Below are 23,173 nucleotides of genomic sequence, written 5' to 3'. Positions count from 1 at the left end.
TTTACTCACCACTGAATCCACCACTGAATTAATGTGTTACAGAGAAATTCTACCCGACTTTACGATGTCTCTCGTATTATATATGTTATATTAATAATATAATTAAGTTTATTAGAGATCGGGCTTACTTTAATTGTTAGAATTTGATCATAATCACTTGCGTTAACTACTAAAATTGTTTTATCGTCTTCTCGTCTTGGTGCCACTCACTCTTTCGCACCCTACCCCGGTCGGGACCGATGCAGGGTGACGGGGAGCCCCACGTGAAGGTGAGGTGAGTGGTCTTGACAGATATGGGCCCACCAACTTCTCCGAAGTTCTCCGCACCGGATCAGCGATCTGACGGGCGCCACAGCGCCGACCAGCCGCCACCCGACTATAGGTGAACATCAGATACATCGGGGTTTCTCAGGGCATGATGCTACGCACTGAGAACCCATACCCGCCTCGTGCTCCCCATGTGAAGTGTGTATCTATGTAAAGTCCAAGGTGTTTGACTTGCCTTGTTTGTGTTATTTGCGTGCCGTTCAGGAAGATGTTTGGTGTTATCTGTTTTCTCAATGTGAATGTGATGTGGTTGCATTTGTTAGGGTTAGCTTTGACAATAGTTGACATGTACAGTGATTCACGAACATGAGTTTGGATCTTATTAAATTTACTTTATAATATAACAGTATTTGAATTTATATTTATTTTTTTAAACTCTTTTTAAACAGTTTCTAGGGGTTCAATTTCGAAAAACGCCCAAACACGTGTTCGTTTATTTCTAGTGGAAAGTTTGTACGTCGAATTTCAGGTTTCTAAACTTAGTGGACATAGAGATACGGTTACCCTGTAAAAAATTAGACCTCTTTTTGCCCCTTTGGGATCTGTAGTTTCCATAAATTATTCTTTATTTCATGTCTACATCATAAAAGAAGTATACTGTGCAAATTTTAGGCACACTGGTTTCTAGGCACACTGGTTTGGACTGTGCGATTGACGAGTAGGTCAATCATTTCTGTAACATAGAAAAAGGCATAGAATTTATTATTCTTTATCTTTATATTAAAATAGAATTATACTATTAAGCTTTATGGAATCTATATTAAACACATCAATAAATTAATACAGTAGAGTTTTCATATTTAATCACAAAATAAACCACCTTATAACCCTTATATACACAAGGCACTTATTGCAATTATTCATCGCAAGAATCTCGTAGGCATTCAGACCGCAACCACGAATTACGCCTGGAGCATCTTCGAGAATTGAAAGGGGAATAGAGTTCGATTATTGGACGTTAAATTTACTTAAATTTATTGGCATAGATTCTCCAAAATTCTTTTTTGGTCATTCAAACATGTTTCGATAAATTCCGATCTGGAAAATTATGGAAAATTATATCTATGGAGATGACATATTAAAATTTATATTACCTAACAATATTGGCATTAAATCAGCAGAATTAATAGCAATTCAACTTCTTATAATTGACCAATCAAAAACCACACTATTCTCACCGATAACAGGGATGCTATCACATTTATCAAGTATAGAGATCTGATGATATCGCATTTGATATATTGGAAACAAATCACTCCGTAATTAATGAAGGTGAAACAGTTATTTTTGCATAGATGAATATTCCAATGAATTGGCGGAGAAGATAGCAAAGGACGTTCCTACCTTATTTTTAACAAAAAAGTTTGAAAAATCTCCGATTCAACTGGAACAGCTATGTTTAATCTGAATCGCCAAACGAATGAAATGGACAAACTCAGCAGTCTCGAATGCAGTCGAATTAATAAATAAAGAATTTTTTAACAAGAACGTAGGTCTCAGGAATCTCGATCATCGACACGAAGTTGTATTAAACAGACTTAGAATTGGTCAGACTAAACTTGCACATACAAATCTAATTCTCAAAATCTAATTCGTCAAAACCTAACACTAACCAACGTACGATATCTGTAATTGTCAAATTACCATCAAACACATGTTCTGTAAATTGTCTTAAATACAATTACTCTCGTAACAAATACCAGATCAAAGGAGCTTTAGGTGGAAATCTCAATGGTAAAACTCAAGTTTCACGCGTCTTATCCTTCCTGAAAGGCATGTCCTTATTTAGCGATATTTAACTAGAATATCCTAATAATAATAAATTCCTTTCTGCTAATATTGTTATTATTAGCTATCGCTAATAACCACGTGATGGAGTTGATGCGATGTTAAAACGTGTCTAAACTAAAGAAACTTTTCCATTTATTTTATTATCCTTTTTAGAATGTTTTTTGCATCATTATTTTTTAGAATCAACGATTTTCTATTCAAAGAATTTCTTCAATTTAAGACAATGTGGATCTTTGAGTATTTTCTATTGTCAAAAGTGTTTATTTTATAAACGAGTTGAAATATGTTTGTACCACCTTCTTATTTAATATTTACACTTTGAATAACATTTACAGAATTTACATTGCCCCTAAATTTATTAGTTTTACTGAAAATTCATATTAGTGCTGTTATACTAGTATTATCACAAAACTCTTATCGTTTAATATTAATATTGTTCATTTATTACCATATTTTGATCATTTCACTAGAAAGGATAAGTGCATTTATCTTTCAAATGACCATTTTTGAAATCAACAAAAATTTTCTTAACTTTCTTAACATAACATACTTTCGATCCATCATTAATTCTCTAATTCCTTTTAACCTTTTCACCTTTTCACCTTTTCACCTTTCACCTTTTCACCTTTCACCTGTATACATTTGTATAGATTGGAATTAAATTTAGAAGATTTATAAATCTTTTAATCCATTGTTATTTTTATAATCCTGCTTTCGTGAAAAATTTCCTAGCTTCGAGTCCTCTTATAAGGATTTCTGCATCTTTAAAACGGTGTACTTTGAAGTCATCGTTACTTCGACAATCCTCTCTTCCAGTGCTGTTTAAACTCAAGTTAAATCCAAAGATTTATAAATCCTTCGATGAATTATTACTTTTGCAATGCTCTAGCTTTTTAAAAAGTTTCTCAGACTCAAATTATATTAAAAGAACTTATGAATCTTTCAGATCGTACACCTTCGATCCATCATTAATTCCGTAATCCGCTCTTTCGCGAAACTTTACATTTAGATTCTTATTACATAACAAGAATTTATGAATTCTTAAGATAGTACATCTTTGATCTCTACGAATACACACGTACATATTATTAAAGTTTAACTTTTTACGAACAAGTTTTTACAATAGAAAACTGAGTTTCACAAATAATAACAGACATTTATACAAGTATAGTAATTGAATAGGTGAATAATTGCTGATATGTATAAATTTTCGGTAAAATTTAGTAACAGTGGTCGTTTTCAAAATATTACATTCAAGGTATAAATGTCGAATTGGAGAATAATATAAAACTATATAGTTCATATAAAACATGAAAAGATTCTCTAATTTTTGTTCTTCTCTTTTTTTTTTTTTTTTTTTTTTTTTTTTAAGAAATATTTTTGTATGAAACAGTTTAGTATGAAACAGTTAAAAGGGAATAACCTGACAGATTCAAAGATATGAATCTTTCAAAAATAGATGACAAAAACACAGTAATTTGTAAGGAACGATTAACATTATTTGTAAAATGATCTTGTTAATATTTTTTAACTATCCAAGAAGCTTTAATTATCCAAGAAGTTTTAACTGTCCAAGAAGTTTTAACTACCCAAGAAGCCAAGATTTAGAAGCTCATTTAACTCGAAAATAAAATGACAGTATAATTTTCATATAGAATTGCTTGACAGCGTATTTTTAAATTACTCTTCCATAAATGATAGATAATATGGATTATCATGGTTTTCATCTCAGACCTTCATATATCATTTCAGCCAATTTAGTTGGAATTTCCTCGATATTTTTCTCATTACCATTTCTTTCCATCGTACGATCTTCTAAAATTTTATGAAATTGAAATATTTTGAATCGTTGAGTTTCTATTTCAATAAGATATCGTGCTTTTTTACATATAAACTGCATCAAATTCTTAAAAGAAACAGGAAAAGATATACTGATATACACATTGGAAAATAAAAATCTATTAAATAAGAAAATATTTAAAATACGAAAATTTCATCAAGCTTCTTTACATTCCAATTACGCTATAACGATTTCTTAATCTTTAAAACATTGCAGTTCCGATCCATCGATTCCCTCCTTTAAAATTCAGGTTACTGCATCTCGAAAAATGTATCTCGAAAAATAGATCATTGAGCGGAAGAGGCGCGACGCGTTCTATCGGGGTTTAGAGGCGAAGTAATTTTGTGAAATTTCACGATGGTGCGTGCCCTGACCGCGTTTTAGTCTTGGCATTGGAAACTTTCTCCGGCGATCGAACGGTTCCAGCGGTTTTAAGCCCTGTTCTGGTTGATTTGCGACGCCGAAACTCATCGACCCGACCGATGAATGAGAAAACGATCGGAAACGAATTTGCGCCACCGACGTTGCTTACTAATTTTTCTTTTTTTTTTTCTTTTATTTTGGTTTTTTTACAATTTGTCCTGAAGGACATTTGGTAAAGTGTTATATCTTATTGGTGAAAAAAAAATTAAAATAAAAATAAGTATAGCGTGTGGGTGGCTACCCCCAGCGGGGTGCCAGCTTCGTTTCTTCCAAGTTATATCTTTTATGGCTTACTAATTAGCCTATGAATCGATCGTTGCACTACAAGCTTAAGCATGAAATATAATATAACGTTTGCTATGTTAATCGCTTTCTGTTTTCACTTTAAGAATTTTTCTATACGATCGATCAACAATTTTTCAGTACAGCTCTGAAATGACATTTTTTCTGGAATTATGCTCTTCTCGCAAATGAAATAGTGCATGTGCATCAGCTAGTTAAAATTCTTCTGGTAGAGGCAATAATAACTTATTATTAGTAAGTAATAAATATTAGTACATTTTCGATAACAATTTTAGCTACTTTTTTAATATTCGTAATACTTTTTAAAAAAAACATTTAATTAATGTAATAAAGCATTGGATACTTTATCTAAGGCGAAGCTATTTTGATAGATAAATTTTAGTTTAATGAAAAAGCATTTTTAAATATATATAATTTTTATCCGGATGAAATTTAATTTAGCATTGTCCTGGCAACAATGTGAGATTTGGCTTACATGAATGTTATCTTATAATTCAAATCGTAATACAAAATATTATTATAATTGTATCATCTATAGTTCAGCACAATTATTGAAAGTTTTCAATAAAAATATGTATGTCCTCTCCAACATTTATTTGATCGTTACTTCAATACTTGTTATTTACTATATAAATAATTGTATAGATTATTAAATAATGAAGAATTTAACTGAAGGAAAAGAAAACAAAAGTAACGTAGAAAAATAGTAATTAACATTTCAGTAGTGCAACATAGTGTTCAGCAGAGAAAAAGAAATAGGAAAGGACAGTACCGGTGAAAGTACAGACGACAATACGTATCGAATTAGACTTGTCACCATCCAGTGGCATCCCTACGTTTGTGGAAATACGAACGACGATCACAGATAGAGATGTAAACGAAAGGCCAAAGGCAGCGAGGTCGAATACAAGGAAAGCCATGGTAAAGCCGGAAAATCTGTTGCGTGGCGTCATCAACGCATCAACAATACCAGCAAGTCCTGTCAAACTGGCAACTCCGTCTGCGCACATCTGCAAACTCTGGCCGAAAGACTTATAGGGCGTCAGTAGAACTGTGAAGACCAAGGTAATCAAACCTGAGAAACATTAAAATCGATTTATATTATAATGTGTTTTAGCATGATAACAATTAAAATATGATTCAATTAAGTTTTAATATATAAATGTAAATCGTATATAGAGTTATATAAGTATAATAAGATTACAATTACATAAGTTTAAAATACCAATTAAAAAGCACAAAGTATATGAGATACTCTGATTTGAAAATTTTCTTTAATTTTTTAAATGTGTAAAATTTTAAACAGTCTTCAAAATTAGAAAGCAATCTATATTATTAGGATATTTAAAAAGCTTGGGAAACCTTTTATTGCAAAGAATTATACATGTACATGGTTATCTTAGTTTACTTTCACTTTAGAACTTAATCCTTCTAAAACATAGTAATCAACTTTTTGAAACATTTTTAAATCAATTATGATTCACAATGCAATGTGAAAGATAAAACGTGTGTCTTCTTAAAATATATGAAATTGGTTTAAGAACTCTCTTATTCTACAATGAGACTCACTTTTGTCTCTTATACAAATAACAGAGTACACATGAACATTGAAATAATTGTATTCATTAGAGTGTCGCCAGAAAACATCGAATAACAATGAATTGCAGCGCTGCAATTCTCTACGGTTTGCAAACCCGCGGAAAGAGTTACACAAGTATGACCTTCTAAGTGAAATGTTTTCACTTTTACGCCGATTTCTATGCAGTTTGGAGAAATGTATGCTCGGCCGGTCAATGGAATTCGTGTATTTTTCATGTATAGAAATCCAAACCAATCAAGATACTAAGCATGCTCGTGTTACTTGTTCATGTACTATGTGATAATTTCAAAAATATTTTTCCTTTCTTATCGTAAGTAAATGTTTTCTAATATTATTACGGACTCGATGATCAGAACATCAAGTAATCAAAAATTTAAAGATGCTCCCTTGCAAGAAAAGATTTGAGAAACATTGAAAGACATTGAGAAACAAGAACAGAATGTTAAAGAAATTATTACATTCTTATTGAAAAGCTTTGGCGCTCCTTAATACTAATATTTATAAAATAGTTCAAACTAAATTACCTTCTGTCTTTTATTTAAAATAAGAAAAAGTGATGAAATATATGGAATAGATAATATTTCGGAAAAATTCAATTCGACAGCAGATCGTGATCAATTCGGATAACCAAAGTCCTAGGCTTGATAAAAATATAGATCTTTTGTGATTGTATGTAATAAATTGTTCATATTTAAATAAACTACAGGTTACATTATTATTTAAATAAGTACAGAATTACATAAGGAAGAAATAAATATTGTAATATCTGTTGTTTAATTTTTGTCATATTTGTAACATATAGTAATTATTAAGAGAACTAAATGCTGCTGACGAATAAAAATTAATGTAAAAATCTGATTGAGACATTTTAAAATATTCCTCCTAATAATTAGATAAACTACTTAAAATAATTACCGTGTTTGATATTTGCAAAATAAAGTATTAATTGTAAAAGAAATATCATATTTAGTATGTTACAGCATTTTTGCTGTAATTTTTGTGATATGAACGATTTTGAGAACTAGATTTTCCAGCAAATAATTCCCTAATTGAATGATATAAATATGTATCATTAAACTAAAAATTAAGTAGAGTACGTGTTAAACTAATTTTATAACTGTATCTTGTACTGTATTTTTATAATTTTGTTTTTGATTCTCTTTCTCTCTTTCCTTCTCTCTCTCTCTCTCTCTCTCTCTCTCTCTCTATTTGCATTTCATTCATTAAAATATTCAGACTCTTTGATCGAGATATCTTTTCTCCTCATTTCGTAGCAATCAATACGGATTATTATATATCATAAAGGACGACGAATAACAAATGAATCTGTACTTACATGTGTATTTACATGAAATTAAATAACTGATCACTGATCAATGATGACGTTAATTTAATTAATCTGGAATGCGCTATTTGTCGATATTGAAACGGCTGGCAAACACGTTTGCTGTGAATTTGTAATGTTATTACATAATTGGATTAATTCCGATGAAACAGGTTCTTCCTGTCATCCGGATTTTAATCGGTTTTCGGTTATCGAAGTTATCTTGTTATTATTCAAGTATGTAAATAATACGCAAATAATGTGTCGTTGTTGAAAATTAGATTTGTTAAAGAAGATTGATAATTGTACTTTATTTTATAGTATATTGTATGTAATATAGAATCAATTATTCGTTTTTTAATCAATTTTGATGTTAACATTATTTATAAACGTCTAATTAACTTTCTAAGCAATATTATCTTGTCTAAATGGTTAATAATTGCAGAAATTTATTTGAGAACTTGAGACGGAGCTGTTGATAAAAGAAAAAGCTATTACTTTATTGCTGATAAAATTAAATATTTAGTTTTCTAATGTAAAATTTGCATATAATACAACGAAGGAAATTTAACATTTTTGTAGAAAATAACAAGCTTCTCTTTAATGATAATCTAACAGTAATGAATAATATATATGTTTATTAAATTTATTGTCTACTTAATTTTATTATTAATTTAAGAAATCTTGGAATAATTATCGAAGTAATACATGTGTATACAAAATTATATTCAAACGTAGATTCTATTGTAGTGGAAATCAAATACGCATCCCAAGTATGTCTACTTTCCCTTGTTATATATACACGCGCCATTTAATTATTTGTTTCTAATATCTTGTTCGTACGTCACTTACGTTGCACAATCCTTTGGGAAATATTTTTACTCTACGTATACTGGTATCATTTTAAAAATTGCTTTGCATAAAATATAGAATATATATAATATATCAATTTTTATATTACATATTACGTATAAAATATATAATATATCATATAGAAATGCTTGTATATAATTCGATATAATTAGTTGTATATACCATAACGAGTTTTACTTCTGTTCCTTTCTACAATATAGGATTTAAAAACGTATTTCCTGTACCTCGAAGATTTTATAGATTGTTATAGAACAGCTTTCAGATTATTGTTTCGAGTAATAATCATACCATTGAACAAATTTTTCTATAGCGCGTTCCAATCTATTTTGTTATCACAGAGTTCAATAATTCCAGAAGTTACTTTCTGATATCAATCACTTCTGCAAATTTATCATACTCTTCAAATAAACATTGATATACCGATAAATCTCTAAAAGTAAAACTACGTTTATAATAGTACATTAGTACTTTATCCAGAATAATTATACGCTTTCACGAAAGTATTTCAACACTTATTGCAAAGAACTTTTATGTCCATATTGTATGTTGAAAGTCATTAACATTACAAGATGCCACTATCAGTATTATATCGAATAAATTTGAAACCAATCTAGAAATGTACATAGGAGTTACAAGATATTTATCGTGAACATGCATTTAGTAAAAACTTAGTATACAACATGAAACTATCTTAAGCATATAATAAGTAAGCATTAAATATGGTGCCGCTGAATATTGACGCTTATTAATATAATGGATAATGTTATTGAACGCTTAAATACTTTTCTGGTCTTTGTGAAATATAACTTGGGTATTCAGAAACAGGAAGCGACTTGCGATGTCGATAACGTTTTCATATGCTGTTAAGGTGGGGATCGCTAATTATTTTTTAATTTTAACCTTTTGGTTATTATCAAAAAAAGTTTACACAAAAGAACGTACTTTTCGCATACCATTTATATTTAATAGAGCGTGAATAACCGAGACCTTTTTTCCCAGGTAACCCAAGTAATCTACATTTAACCCAGATCCAACTTAAACTAATTTCGAAATAAATTAAATTAGATTTAGGTCAGGTCAGATCAGACATTTTTTAAGGTGGAAATCGCTCCTTCGCCTATCCTTTTACTTATTGATGCTACAATATCAAAATATAAAATAAATTTCAAACAAACTTTTTTCGATAATAATTTTTTAATAAACTGTGACCCGCAACTGTATGAAACCTTTACAAAACTAACCCGAGGTGATGACCTTGGCAACATGTTAAAAAATATCATTTAATTGCCATACATATATATCCTAGATTTGTTTCAAATTTTACAAATATAATCATGATAAGCGAGTTTGCCATTTATAGCCAATACTAATTAAAAATCCAAAATGTTTCGTATAGCACATATAAGTACAGTAACACACATATATTCTTAAACGTGTCTATAGGTGTGCGAATATTTTTTTGAGCCTGTGTACTTCAACCTGATCATATATGAAATATGAAATAATTTTTCAAATGATTATCCATAAATGTGTCAAAAATAGACTTACCAATAAAGCTTTCGAGCATCAACAAAAGGAAGTAGCGCCTACTAGCAGACATGTTGCACAGTCTTGACCACCAGTGGGATCTTGGTAGTTCTTGTTCTCCTCCACTCTCAAGGGCAACAAGCAGCTCGGTCGCTCGCCTCACCGTCGAACTATTATGCCTTGAACTCGATACGAATATCTCCTGCGAGTTCGACAAATCACTAATATCATCTCGACACGTAAACGTAAGAATCATCATCTTCCACGTCTCTTAAATCCTTCATTGGAAACATCATATTGCCTCTTCCTTGAAGTTTCTTTACTATGCAACGTTCTATATTACTATTGTTAGTTTTATTTTATATATTTATACATATATTTATTATTATTGTTATTTATTACATATTTATTATATATATATATGTCGGAGATGAAAGGACAGGATATGTTCAATATCGGCTATCGGAGCCTCTTCCATTTCAATGTCTCCTTCTTCCTCCTCACCAGTCGTGATAACATGGATGGGGGCCTGGTGGTCCACCCCCATCCGGCCACGGTCACAAGCTAACGACACAGCGGGGCCCGCTTGTCCACCCACGTCTGCGCCGCTACTGGGGTATCCCGCCCCTGCACCGTAAACTTCATTATTTATATTTTCCGACATATCATCATTATCTTCATCATCATCTTCATCATCTATTTGTTTTATGGCGTATGGTTAACGAGCCATACTCTCGCCTTGGTGCCACTCACTCTTTCGCACCCTACCCCGGTCGGGACCGATGCAGGGTGACGGGGAGCCCCACGTGAAGGTGAGGTGAGTGGTCTTGACAGATATGGGCCCACCAACTTCTCCGAAGTTCTCCGCACCGGATCAGCGATCTGACGGGCGCCACAGCGCCGACCAGCCGCCACCCGACTATAGGTGAACATCAGATACATCGGGGTTTCTCAAGGCATGATGCTACGCACTGAGAACCCATACCCGCCTCGTGCTCCCCATGTGAAGTGTGTATCTATGCAAAGTCCAAGGTATTTGACTTGCCTTGGTATTCATGGTTGCCTTGGTTTCCATGGTATCCACGGTATCCATGGATCTCATATACGCACACAGGCAAAGGCACTTTTTAAATCTGAGAAAAAATTAGGCTAGGGTTGCGTGGGGTTAATAATGGCCATTCGCGCGATCCTGATTGGTCAATACTCGCTCGTGCGCGTTGCTGCTTTTTCGCAAACGGTGCAAGCAGGCTCCGTGCGCTGTGCTCTGTGTTCAGTCGAGTTCAATCGTCTGCCGAAGAAAGTAGCCAGCTGGCGGAAGCTGAAGAAACGTGAAGTGACCTCTCTTCGTCAGAAATCGTCATTATGGGCACGCTCACGATCATCCTTGTATACTGGCTCGAAACTCACATCGGCAGTCGATACCATTGTAAGTAATGTTTTTTGTCAGTTTTCTCACCACTGCTTTTTACTCACCACTGAATCCACCACTGAATTAATGTGTTACAGAGAAATTCTACCCGACTTTACGATGTCTCTCGTATTATATATGTTATATTAATAATATAATTAAGTTTATTAGAGATCGGGCTTACTTTAATTGTTAGAATTTGATCATAATCACTTGCGTTAACTACTAAAATTGTTTTATCGTCTTCTCGTCTTGGTGCCACTCACTCTTTCGCACCCTACCCCGGTCGGGACCGATGCAGGGTGACGGGGAGCCCCACGTGAAGGTGAGGTGAGTGGTCTTGACAGATATGGGCCCACCAACTTCTCCGAAGTTCTCCGCACCGGATCAGCGATCTGACGGGCGCCACAGCGCCGACCAGCCGCCACCCGACTATAGGTGAACATCAGATACATCGGGGTTTCTCAGGGCATGATGCTACGCACTGAGAACCCATACCCGCCTCGTGCTCCCCATGTGAAGTGTGTATCTATGTAAAGTCCAAGGTGTTTGACTTGCCTTGTTTGTGTTATTTGCGTGCCGTTCAGGAAGATGTTTGGTGTTATCTGTTTTCTCAATGTGAATGTGATGTGGTTGCATTTGTTAGGGTTAGCTTTGACAATAGTTGACATGTACAGTGATTCACGAACATGAGTTTGGATCTTATTAAATTTACTTTATAATATAACAGTATTTGAATTTATATTTATTTTTTTAAACTCTTTTTAAACAGTTTCTAGGGGTTCAATTTCGAAAAACGCCCAAACACGTGTTCGTTTATTTCTAGTGGAAAGTTTGTACGTCGAATTTCAGGTTTCTAAACTTAGTGGACATAGAGATACGGTTACCCTGTAAAAAATTAGACCTCTTTTTGCCCCTTTGGGATCTGTAGTTTCCATAAATTATTCTTTATTTCATGTCTACATCATAAAAGAAGTATACTGTGCAAATTTTAGGCACACTGGTTTCTAGGCACACTGGTTTGGACTGTGCGATTGACGAGTAGGTCAATCATTTCTGTAACATAGAAAAAGGCATAGAATTTATTATTCTTTATCTTTATATTAAAATAGAATTATACTATTAAGCTTTATGGAATCTATATTAAACACATCAATAAATTAATACAGTAGAGTTTTCATATTTAATCACAAAATAAACCACCTTATAACCCTTATATACACAAGGCACTTATTGCAATTATTCATCGCAAGAATCTCGTAGGCATTCAGACCGCAACCACGAATTACGCCTGGAGCATCTTCGAGAATTGAAAGGGGAATAGAGTTCGATTATTGGACGTTAAATTTACTTAAATTTATTGGCATAGATTCTCCAAAATTCTTTTTTGGTCATTCAAACATGTTTCGATAAATTCCGATCTGGAAAATTATGGAAAATTATATCTATGGAGATGACATATTAAAATTTATATTACCTAACAATATTGGCATTAAATCAGCAGAATTAATAGCAATTCAACTTCTTATAATTGACCAATCAAAAACCACACTATTCTCACCGATAACAGGGATGCTATCACATTTATCAAGTATAGAGATCTGATGATATCGCATTTGATATATTGGAAACAAATCACTCCGTAATTAATGAAGGTGAAACAGTTATTTTTGCATAGATGAATATTCCAATGAATTGGCGGAGAAGATAGCAAAGGACGTTCCTACCTTATTTTTAACAAAAAAGTTTGAAAAATCTCCGATTCAACTGGAACAGCTATGTTTAATCTGAATCGCCAAACGAATGAAATGGACAAACTCAGCAGTCTCGAATGCAGTCGAATTAATAAATAAAGAATTTTTTAACAAGAACGTAGGTCTCAGGAATCTCGATCATCGACACGAAGTTGTATTAAACAGACTTAGAATTGGTCAGACTAAACTTGCACATACAAATCTAATTCTCAAAATCTAATTCGTCAAAACCTAACACTAACCAACGTACGATATCTGTAATTGTCAAATTACCATCAAACACATGTTCTGTAAATTGTCTTAAATACAATTACTCTCGTAACAAATACCAGATCAAAGGAGCTTTAGGTGGAAATCTCAATGGTAAAACTCAAGTTTCACGCGTCTTATCCTTCCTGAAAGGCATGTCCTTATTTAGCGATATTTAACTAGAATATCCTAATAATAATAAATTCCTTTCTGCTAATATTGTTATTATTAGCTATCGCTAATAACCACGTGATGGAGTTGATGCGATGTTAAAACGTGTCTAAACTAAAGAAACTTTTCCATTTATTTTATTATCCTTTTTAGAATGTTTTTTGCATCATTATTTTTTAGAATCAACGATTTTCTATTCAAAGAATTTCTTCAATTTAAGACAATGTGGATCTTTGAGTATTTTCTATTGTCAAAAGTGTTTATTTTATAAACGAGTTGAAATATGTTTGTACCACCTTCTTATTTAATATTTACACTTTGAATAACATTTACAGAATTTACATTGCCCCTAAATTTATTAGTTTTACTGAAAATTCATATTAGTGCTGTTATACTAGTATTATCACAAAACTCTTATCGTTTAATATTAATATTGTTCATTTATTACCATATTTTGATCATTTCACTAGAAAGGATAAGTGCATTTATCTTTCAAATGACCATTTTTGAAATCAACAAAAATTTTCTTAACTTTCTTAACATAACATACTTTCGATCCATCATTAATTCTCTAATTCCTTTTAACCTTTTCACCTTTTCACCTTTTCACCTTTCACCTTTTCACCTTTCACCTGTATACATTTGTATAGATTGGAATTAAATTTAGAAGATTTATAAATCTTTTAATCCATTGTTATTTTTATAATCCTGCTTTCGTGAAAAATTTCCTAGCTTCGAGTCCTCTTATAAGGATTTCTGCATCTTTAAAACGGTGTACTTTGAAGTCATCGTTACTTCGACAATCCTCTCTTCCAGTGCTGTTTAAACTCAAGTTAAATCCAAAGATTTATAAATCCTTCGATGAATTATTACTTTTGCAATGCTCTAGCTTTTTAAAAAGTTTCTCAGACTCAAATTATATTAAAAGAACTTATGAATCTTTCAGATCGTACACCTTCGATCCATCATTAATTCCGTAATCCGCTCTTTCGCGAAACTTTACATTTAGATTCTTATTACATAACAAGAATTTATGAATTCTTAAGATAGTACATCTTTGATCTCTACGAATACACACGTACATATTATTAAAGTTTAACTTTTTACGAACAAGTTTTTACAATAGAAAACTGAGTTTCACAAATAATAACAGACATTTATACAAGTATAGTAATTGAATAGGTGAATAATTGCTGATATGTATAAATTTTCGGTAAAATTTAGTAACAGTGGTCGTTTTCAAAATATTACATTCAAGGTATAAATGTCGAATTGGAGAATAATATAAAACTATATAGTTCATATAAAACATGAAAAGATTCTCTAATTTTTGTTCTTCTCTTTTTTTTTTTTTTTTTTTTTTTTTTTTAAGAAATATTTTTGTATGAAACAGTTTAGTATGAAACAGTTAAAAGGGAATAACCTGACAGATTCAAAGATATGAATCTTTCAAAAATAGATGACAAAAACACAGTAATTTGTAAGGAACGATTAACATTATTTGTAAAATGATCTTGTTAATATTTTTTAACTATCCAAGAAGCTTTAATTATCCAAGAAGTTTTAACTGTCCAAGAAGTTTTAACTACCCAAGAAGCCAAGATTTAGAAGCTCATTTAACTCGAAAATAAAATGACAGTATAATTTTCATATAGAATTGCTTGACAGCGTATTTTTAAATTACTCTTCCATAAATGATAGATAATATGGATTATCATGGTTTTCATCTCAGACCTTCATATATCATTTCAGCCAATTTAGTTGGAATTTCCTCGATATTTTTCTCATTACCATTTCTTTCCATCGTACGATCTTCTAAAATTTTATGAAATTGAAATATTTTGAATCGTTGAGTTTCTATTTCAATAAGATATCGTGCTTTTTTACATATAAACTGCATCAAATTCTTAAAAGAAACAGGAAAAGATATACTGATATACACATTGGAAAATAAAAATCTATTAAATAAGAAAATATTTAAAATACGAAAATTTCATCAAGCTTCTTTACATTCCAATTACGCTATAACGATTTCTTAATCTTTAAAACATTGCAGTTCCGATCCATCGATTCCCTCCTTTAAAATTCAGGTTACTGCATCTCGAAAAATGTATCTCGAAAAATAGATCATTGAGCGGAAGAGGCGCGACGCGTTCTATCGGGGTTTAGAGGCGAAGTAATTTTGTGAAATTTCACGATGGTGCGTGCCCTGACCGCGTTTTAGTCTTGGCATTGGAAACTTTCTCCGGCGATCGAACGGTTCCAGCGGTTTTAAGCCCTGTTCTGGTTGATTTGCGACGCCGAAACTCATCGACCCGACCGATGAATGAGAAAACGATCGGAAACGAATTTGCGCCACCGACGTTGCTTACTAATTTTTCTTTTTTTTTTTCTTTTATTTTGGTTTTTTTACAATTTGTCCTGAAGGACATTTGGTAAAGTGTTATATCTTATTGGTGAAAAAAAAATTAAAATAAAAATAAGTATAGCGTGTGGGTGGCTACCCCCAGCGGGGTGCCAGCTTCGTTTCTTCCAAGTTATATCTTTTATGGCTTACTAATTAGCCTATGAATCGATCGTTGCACTACAAGCTTAAGCATGAAATATAATATAACGTTTGCTATGTTAATCGCTTTCTGTTTTCACTTTAAGAATTTTTCTATACGATCGATCAACAATTTTTCAGTACAGCTCTGAAATGACATTTTTTCTGGAATTATGCTCTTCTCGCAAATGAAATAGTGCATGTGCATCAGCTAGTTAAAATTCTTCTGGTAGAGGCAATAATAACTTATTATTAGTAAGTAATAAATATTAGTACATTTTCGATAACAATTTTAGCTACTTTTTTAATATTCGTAATACTTTTTAAAAAAAACATTTAATTAATGTAATAAAGCATTGGATACTTTATCTAAGGCGAAGCTATTTTGATAGATAAATTTTAGTTTAATGAAAAAGCATTTTTAAATATATACAATTTTTATCCGGATGAAATTTAATTTAGCATTGTCCTGGCAACAATGTGAGATTTGGCTTACATGAATGTTATCTTATAATTCAAATCGTAATACAAAATATTATTATAATTGTATCATCTATAGTTCAGCACAATTATTGAAAGTTTTCAATAAAAATATGTATGTCCTCTCCAACATTTATTTGATCGTTACTTCAATACTTGTTATTTACTATATAAATAATTGTATAGATTATTAAATAATGAAGAATTTAACTGAAGGAAAAGAAAACAAAAGTAACGTAGAAAAATAGTAATTAACATTTCAGTAGTGCAACATAGTGTTCAGCAGAGAAAAAGAAATAGGAAAGGACAGTACCGGTGAAAGTACAGACGACAATACGTATCGAATTAGACTTGTCACCATCCAGTGGCATCCCTACGTTTGTGGAAATACGAACGACGATCACAGATAGAGATGTAAACGAAAGGCCAAAGGCAGCGAGGTCGAATACAAGGAAAGCCATGGTAAAGCCGGAAAATCTGTTGCGTGGCGTCATCAACGCATCAACAATACCAGCAAGTCCTGTCAAACTGGCAACTCCGTCTGCGCACATCTGCAAACTCTGGCCGAAAGACTTATAGGGCGTCAGTAGAACTGTGAAGACCAAGGTAATCAAACCTGAGAAACATTAAAATCGATTTATATTATAATGTGTTTTAGCATGATAACAATTAAAATATGATTCAATTAAGTTTTAATATATAAATGTAAATCGTATATAGAGTTATATAAGTATAATAAGATTACAATTACATAAGTTTAAAATACCAATTAAAAAGCACAAAGTATATGAGATACTCTGATTTGAAAATTTTCTTTAATTTTTCAAATGTGTAAAATTTTAAACAGTCTTCAAAATTAGAAAGCAATCTATATTATTAGGATATTTAAAAAGCTTGGGAAACCTTTTATTGCAAAGAATTATACATGTACATGGTTATCTTAGTTTACTTTCACTTTAGAACTTAATCCTTCTAAAACATAGTAATCAACTTTTTGAAACATTTTTAAATCAATTATGATTCACAATGCAATGTGAAAGATAAAACGTGTGTCTTCTTAAAATATATGAAATTGGTTTAAGAACTCTCTTATTCTACAATGAGACTCACTTTTGTCTCTTATACAAATAACAGAGTACACATGAACATTGAAATAATTGTATTCATTAGAGTGTCGCCAGAAAACATCGAATAACAATGAATTGCAGCGCTGCAATTCTCTACGGTTTGCAAACCCGCGGAAAGAGTTACACAAGTATGACCTTCTAAGTGAAATGTTTTCACTTTTACGCCGATTTCTATGCAGTTTGGAGAAATGTATGCTCGGCCGGTCAATGGAATTCGTGTATTTTTCATGTATAGAAATCCAAACCAATCAAGATACTAAGCATGCTCGTGTTACTTGTTCATGTACTATGTGATAATTTCAAAAATATTTTTCCTTTCTTATCGTAAGTAAATGTTTTCTAATATTATTACGGACTCGATGATCAGAACATCAAGTAATCAAAAATTTAAAGATGCTCCCTTGCAAGAAAAGATTTGAGAAACATTGAAAGACATTGAGAAACAAGAACAGAATGTTAAAGAAATTATTACATTCTTATTGAAAAGCTTTGGCGCTCCTTAATACTAATATTTATAAAATAGTTCAAACTAAATTACCTTCTGTCTTTTATTTAAAATAAGAAAAAGTGATGAAATATATGGAATAGATAATATTTCGGAAAAATTCAATTCGACAGCAGATCGTGATCAATTCGGATAACCAAAGTCCTAGGCTTGATAAAAATATAGATCTTTTGTGATTGTATGTAATAAATTGTTCATATTTAAATAAACTACAGGTTACATTATTATTTAAATAAGTACAGAATTACATAAGGAAGAAATAAATATTGTAATATCTGTTGTTTAATTTTTGTCATATTTGTAACATATAGTAATTATTAAGAGAACTAAATGCTGCTGACGAATAAAAATTAATGTAAAAATCTGATTGAGACATTTTAAAATATTCCTCCTAATAATTAGATAAACTACTTAAAATAATTACCGTGTTTGATATTTGCAAAATAAAGTATTAATTGTAAAAGAAATATCATATTTAGTATGTTACAGCATTTTTGCTGTAATTTTTGTGATATGAACGATTTTGAGAACTAGATTTTCCAGCAAATAATTCCCTAATTGAATGATATAAATATGTATCATTAAACTAAAAATTAAGTAGAGTACGTGTTAAACTAATTTTATAACTGTATCTTGTACTGTATTTTTATAATTTTGTTTTTGATTCTCTTTCTCTCTTTCCTTCTCTCTCTCTCTCTCTCTCTCTCTCTCTCTCTCTCTCTCTCTCTATTTGCATTTCATTCATTAAAATATTCAGACTCTTTGATCGAGATATCTTTTCTCCTCATTTCGTAGCAATCAATACGGATTATTATATATCATAAAGGACGACGAATAACAAATGAATCTGTACTTACATGTGTATTTACATGAAATTAAATAACTGATCACTGATCAATGATGACGTTAATTTAATTAATCTGGAATGCGCTATTTGTCGATATTGAAACGGCTGGCAAACACGTTTGCTGTGAATTTGTAATGTTATTACATAATTGGATTAATTCCGATGAAACAGGTTCTTCCTGTCATCCGGATTTTAATCGGTTTTCGGTTATCGAAGTTATCTTGTTATTATTCAAGTATGTAAATAATACGCAAATAATGTGTCGTTGTTGAAAATTAGATTTGTTAAAGAAGATTGATAATTGTACTTTATTTTATAGTATATTGTATGTAATATAGAATCAATTATTCGTTTTTTAATCAATTTTGATGTTAACATTATTTATAAACGTCTAATTAACTTTCTAAGCAATATTATCTTGTCTAAATGGTTAATAATTGCAGAAATTTATTTGAGAACTTGAGACGGAGCTGTTGATAAAAGAAAAAGCTATTACTTTATTGCTGATAAAATTAAATATTTAGTTTTCTAATGTAAAATTTGCATATAATACAACGAAGGAAATTTAACATTTTTGTAGAAAATAACAAGCTTCTCTTTAATGATAATCTAACAGTAATGAATAATATATATGTTTATTAAATTTATTGTCTACTTAATTTTATTATTAATTTAAGAAATCTTGGAATAATTATCGAAGTAATACATGTGTATACAAAATTATATTCAAACGTAGATTCTATTGTAGTGGAAATCAAATACGCATCCCAAGTATGTCTACTTTCCCTTGTTATACACGCGCCATTTAATTATTTGTTTCTAATATCTTGTTCGTACGTCACTTACGTTGCACAATCCTTTGGGAAATATTTTTACTCTACGTATACTGGTATCATTTTAAAAATTGCTTTGCATAAAATATAGAATATATATAATATATCAATTTTTATATTACATATTACGTATAAAATATATAATATATCATATAGAAATGCTTGTATATAATTCGATATAATTAGTTGTATATACCATAACGAGTTTTACTTCTGTTCCTTTCTACAATATAGGATTTAAAAACGTATTTCCTGTACCTCGAAGATTTTATAGATTGTTATAGAACAGCTTTCAGATTATTGTTTCGAGTAATAATCATACCATTGAACAAATTTTTCTATAGCGCGTTCCAATCTATTTTGTTATCACAGAGTTCAATAATTCCAGAAGTTACTTTCTGATATCAATCACTTCTGCAAATTTATCATACTCTTCAAATAAACATTGATATACCGATAAATCTCTAAAAGTAAAACTACGTTTATAATAGTACATTAGTACTTTATCCAGAATAATTATACGCTTTCACGAAAGTATTTCAACACTTATTGCAAAGAACTTTTATGTCCATATTGTATGTTGAAAGTCATTAACATTACAAGATGCCACTATCAGTATTATATCGAATAAATTTGAAACCAATCTAGAAATGTACATAGGAGTTACAAGATATTTATCGTGAACATGCATTTAGTAAAAACTTAGTATACAACATGAAACTATCTTAAGCATATAATAAGTAAGCATTAAATATGGTGCCGCTGAATATTGACGCTTATTAATATAATGGATAATGTTATTGAACGCTTAAATACTTTTCTGGTCTTTGTGAAATATAACTTGGGTATTCAGAAACAGGAAGCGACTTGCGATGTCGATAACGTTTTCATATGCTGTTAAGGTGGGGATCGCTAATTATTTTTTAATTTTAACCTTTTGGTTATTATCAAAAAAAGTTTACACAAAAGAACGTACTTTTCGCATACCATTTATATTTAATAGAGCGTGAATAACCGAGACCTTTTTTCCCAGGTAACCCAAGTAATCTACATTTAACCCAGATCCAACTTAAACTAATTTCGAAATAAATTAAATTAGATTTAGGTCAGGTCAGATCAGACATTTTTTAAGGTGGAAATCGCTCCTTCGCCTATCCTTTTACTTATTGATGCTACAATATCAAAATATAAAATAAATTTCAAACAAACTTTTTTCGATAATAATTTTTTAATAAACTGTGACCCGCAACTGTATGAAACCTTTACAAAACTAACCCGAGGTGATGACCTTGGCAACATGTTAAAAAATATCATTTAATTGCCATACATATATATCCTAGATTTGTTTCAAATTTTACAAATATAATCATGATAAGCGAGTTTGCCATTTATAGCCAATACTAATTAAAAATCCAAAATGTTTCGTATAGCACATATAAGTACAGTAACACACATATATTCTTAAACGTGTCTATAGGTGTGCGAATATTTTTTTGAGCCTGTGTACTTCAACCTGATCATATATGAAATATGAAATAATTTTTCAAATGATTATCCATAAATGTGTCAAAAATAGACTTACCAATAAAGCTTTCGAGCATCAACAAAAGGAAGTAGCGCCTACTAGCAGACATGTTGCACAGTCTTGACCACCAGTGGGATCTTGGTAGTTCTTGTTCTCCTCCACTCTCAAGGGCAACAAGCAGCTCGGTCGCTCGCCTCACCGTCGAACTATTATGCCTTGAACTCGATACGAATATCTCCTGCGAGTTCGACAAATCACTAATATCATCTCGACACGTAAACGTAAGAATCATCATCTTCCACGTCTCTTAAATCCTTCATTGGAAACATCATATTGCCTCTTCCTTGAAGTTTCTTTACTATGCAACGTTCTATATTACTATTGTTAGTTTTATTTTATATATTTATACATATATTTATTATTATTGTTATTTATTACATATTTATTATATATATATATGTCGGAGATGAAAGGACAGGATATGTTCAATATCGGCTATCGGAGCCTCTTCCATTTCAATGTCTCCTTCTTCCTCCTCACCAGTCGTGATAACATGGATGGGGGCCTGGTGGTCCACCCCCATCCGGCCACGGTCACAAGCTAACGACACAGCGGGGCCCGCTTGTCCACCCACGTCTGCGCCGCTACTGGGGTATCCCGCCCCTGCACCGTAAACTTCATTATTTATATTTTCCGACATATCATCATTATCTTCATCATCATCTTCATCATCTATTTGTTTTATGGCGTATGGTTAACGAGCCATACTCTCGCCTTGGTGCCACTCACTCTTTCGCACCCTACCCCGGTCGGGACCGATGCAGGGTGACGGGGAGCCCCACGTGAAGGTGAGGTGAGTGGTCTTGACAGATATGGGCCCACCAACTTCTCCGAAGTTCTCCGCACCGGATCAGCGATCTGACGGGCGCCACAGCGCCGACCAGCCGCCACCCGACTATAGGTGAACATCAGATACATCGGGGTTTCTCAAGGCATGATGCTACGCACTGAGAACCCATACCCGCCTCGTGCTCCCCATGTGAAGTGTGTATCTATGTAAAGTCCAAGGTATTTGACTTGCCTTGGTATTCATGGTTGCCTTGGTTTCCATGGTATCCACGGTATCCATGGATCTCATATACGCACACAGGCAAAGGCACTTTTTAAATCTGAGAAAAAATTAGGCTAGGGTTGCGTGGGGTTAATAATGGCCATTCGCGCGATCCTGATTGGTCAATACTCGCTCGTGCGCGTTGCTGCTTTTTCGCAAACGGTGCAAGCAGGCTCCGTGCGCTGTGCTCTGTGTTCAGTCGAGTTCAATCGTCTGCCGAAGAAAGTAGCCAGCTGGCGGAAGCTGAAGAAACGTGAAGTGACCTCTCTTCGTCAGAAATCGTCATTATGGCCACGCTCACGATCATCCTTGTATACTGGCTCGAAACTCACATCGGCAGTCGATACCATTGTAAGTAATGTTTTTTGTCAGTTTTCTCACCACTGCTTTTTACTCACCACTGAATCCACCACTGAATTAATGTGTTACAGAGAAATTCTACCCGACTTTACGATGTCTCTCGTATTATATATGTTATATTAATAATATAATTAAGTTTATTAGAGATCGGGCTTACTTTAATTGTTAGAATTTGATCATAATCACTTGCGTTAACTACTAAAATTGTTTTATCGTCTTCTCGTCTTGGTGCCACTCACTCTTTCGCACC

At 32.1% G+C, this 23,173-nt stretch overlaps 2 protein-coding genes across 2 annotated transcripts; both read right to left on the bottom strand.

Moving 5' to 3' along the window:
* Positions 1-530: 530 nt before the first annotated feature.
* LOC132915701 (uncharacterized) lies at positions 531-10,997 on the bottom strand. The gene is made up of 3 exons (XM_060975526.1): positions 10,030-10,997; positions 5,457-5,759; positions 531-1,000 (listed from the first exon to the last, which is right to left on the bottom strand). The coding sequence occupies exons 1-3, from the start codon at positions 10,265-10,267 to the stop codon at positions 936-938; spliced, it is 606 nt and encodes a 201-aa protein (XP_060831509.1). The 5' UTR covers positions 10,268-10,997; the 3' UTR covers positions 531-935.
* A 1,005-nt stretch (positions 10,998-12,002) lies between these two features.
* LOC132915700 (uncharacterized) lies at positions 12,003-22,477 on the bottom strand. The gene is made up of 3 exons (XM_060975524.1): positions 21,510-22,477; positions 16,929-17,231; positions 12,003-12,472 (listed from the first exon to the last, which is right to left on the bottom strand). Exons 1-3 carry the CDS (start codon positions 21,745-21,747, stop codon positions 12,408-12,410), a joined length of 606 nt encoding a protein of 201 aa, XP_060831507.1. The 5' UTR covers positions 21,748-22,477; the 3' UTR covers positions 12,003-12,407.
* Positions 22,478-23,173: the final 696 nt, after the last annotated feature.

Source organism: Bombus pascuorum, unplaced genomic scaffold, assembly GCF_905332965.1.
Source record: "Bombus pascuorum unplaced genomic scaffold, iyBomPasc1.1, whole genome shotgun sequence".
Lineage (NCBI taxonomy): Eukaryota > Metazoa > Arthropoda > Insecta > Hymenoptera > Apidae > Bombus > Bombus pascuorum.
The sequence above is the reverse complement of the archived record's forward strand: the minus strand, read 5'-3'. Positions and strand labels throughout refer to the sequence as shown.

Coding starts and splice junctions, on each gene's coding strand:
- LOC132915701 (XM_060975526.1), bottom strand. CDS start 10,267: ATGATGATTCTTACGTTTACGTGTCGAGATGATATTAGTGATTTGTCG. Junction 5,760..10,029: donor GATGCTCGAAAGCTTTATTG/GTAAGTCTATTT, acceptor AATGTTTCTCAG/GTTTGATTACCTTGGTCTTC. Junction 1,001..5,456: donor TGTCGTCTGTACTTTCACCG/GTACTGTCCTTT, acceptor TCTATGTTACAG/AAATGATTGACCTACTCGTC.
- LOC132915700 (XM_060975524.1), bottom strand. CDS start 21,747: ATGATGATTCTTACGTTTACGTGTCGAGATGATATTAGTGATTTGTCG. Junction 17,232..21,509: donor GATGCTCGAAAGCTTTATTG/GTAAGTCTATTT, acceptor AATGTTTCTCAG/GTTTGATTACCTTGGTCTTC. Junction 12,473..16,928: donor TGTCGTCTGTACTTTCACCG/GTACTGTCCTTT, acceptor TCTATGTTACAG/AAATGATTGACCTACTCGTC.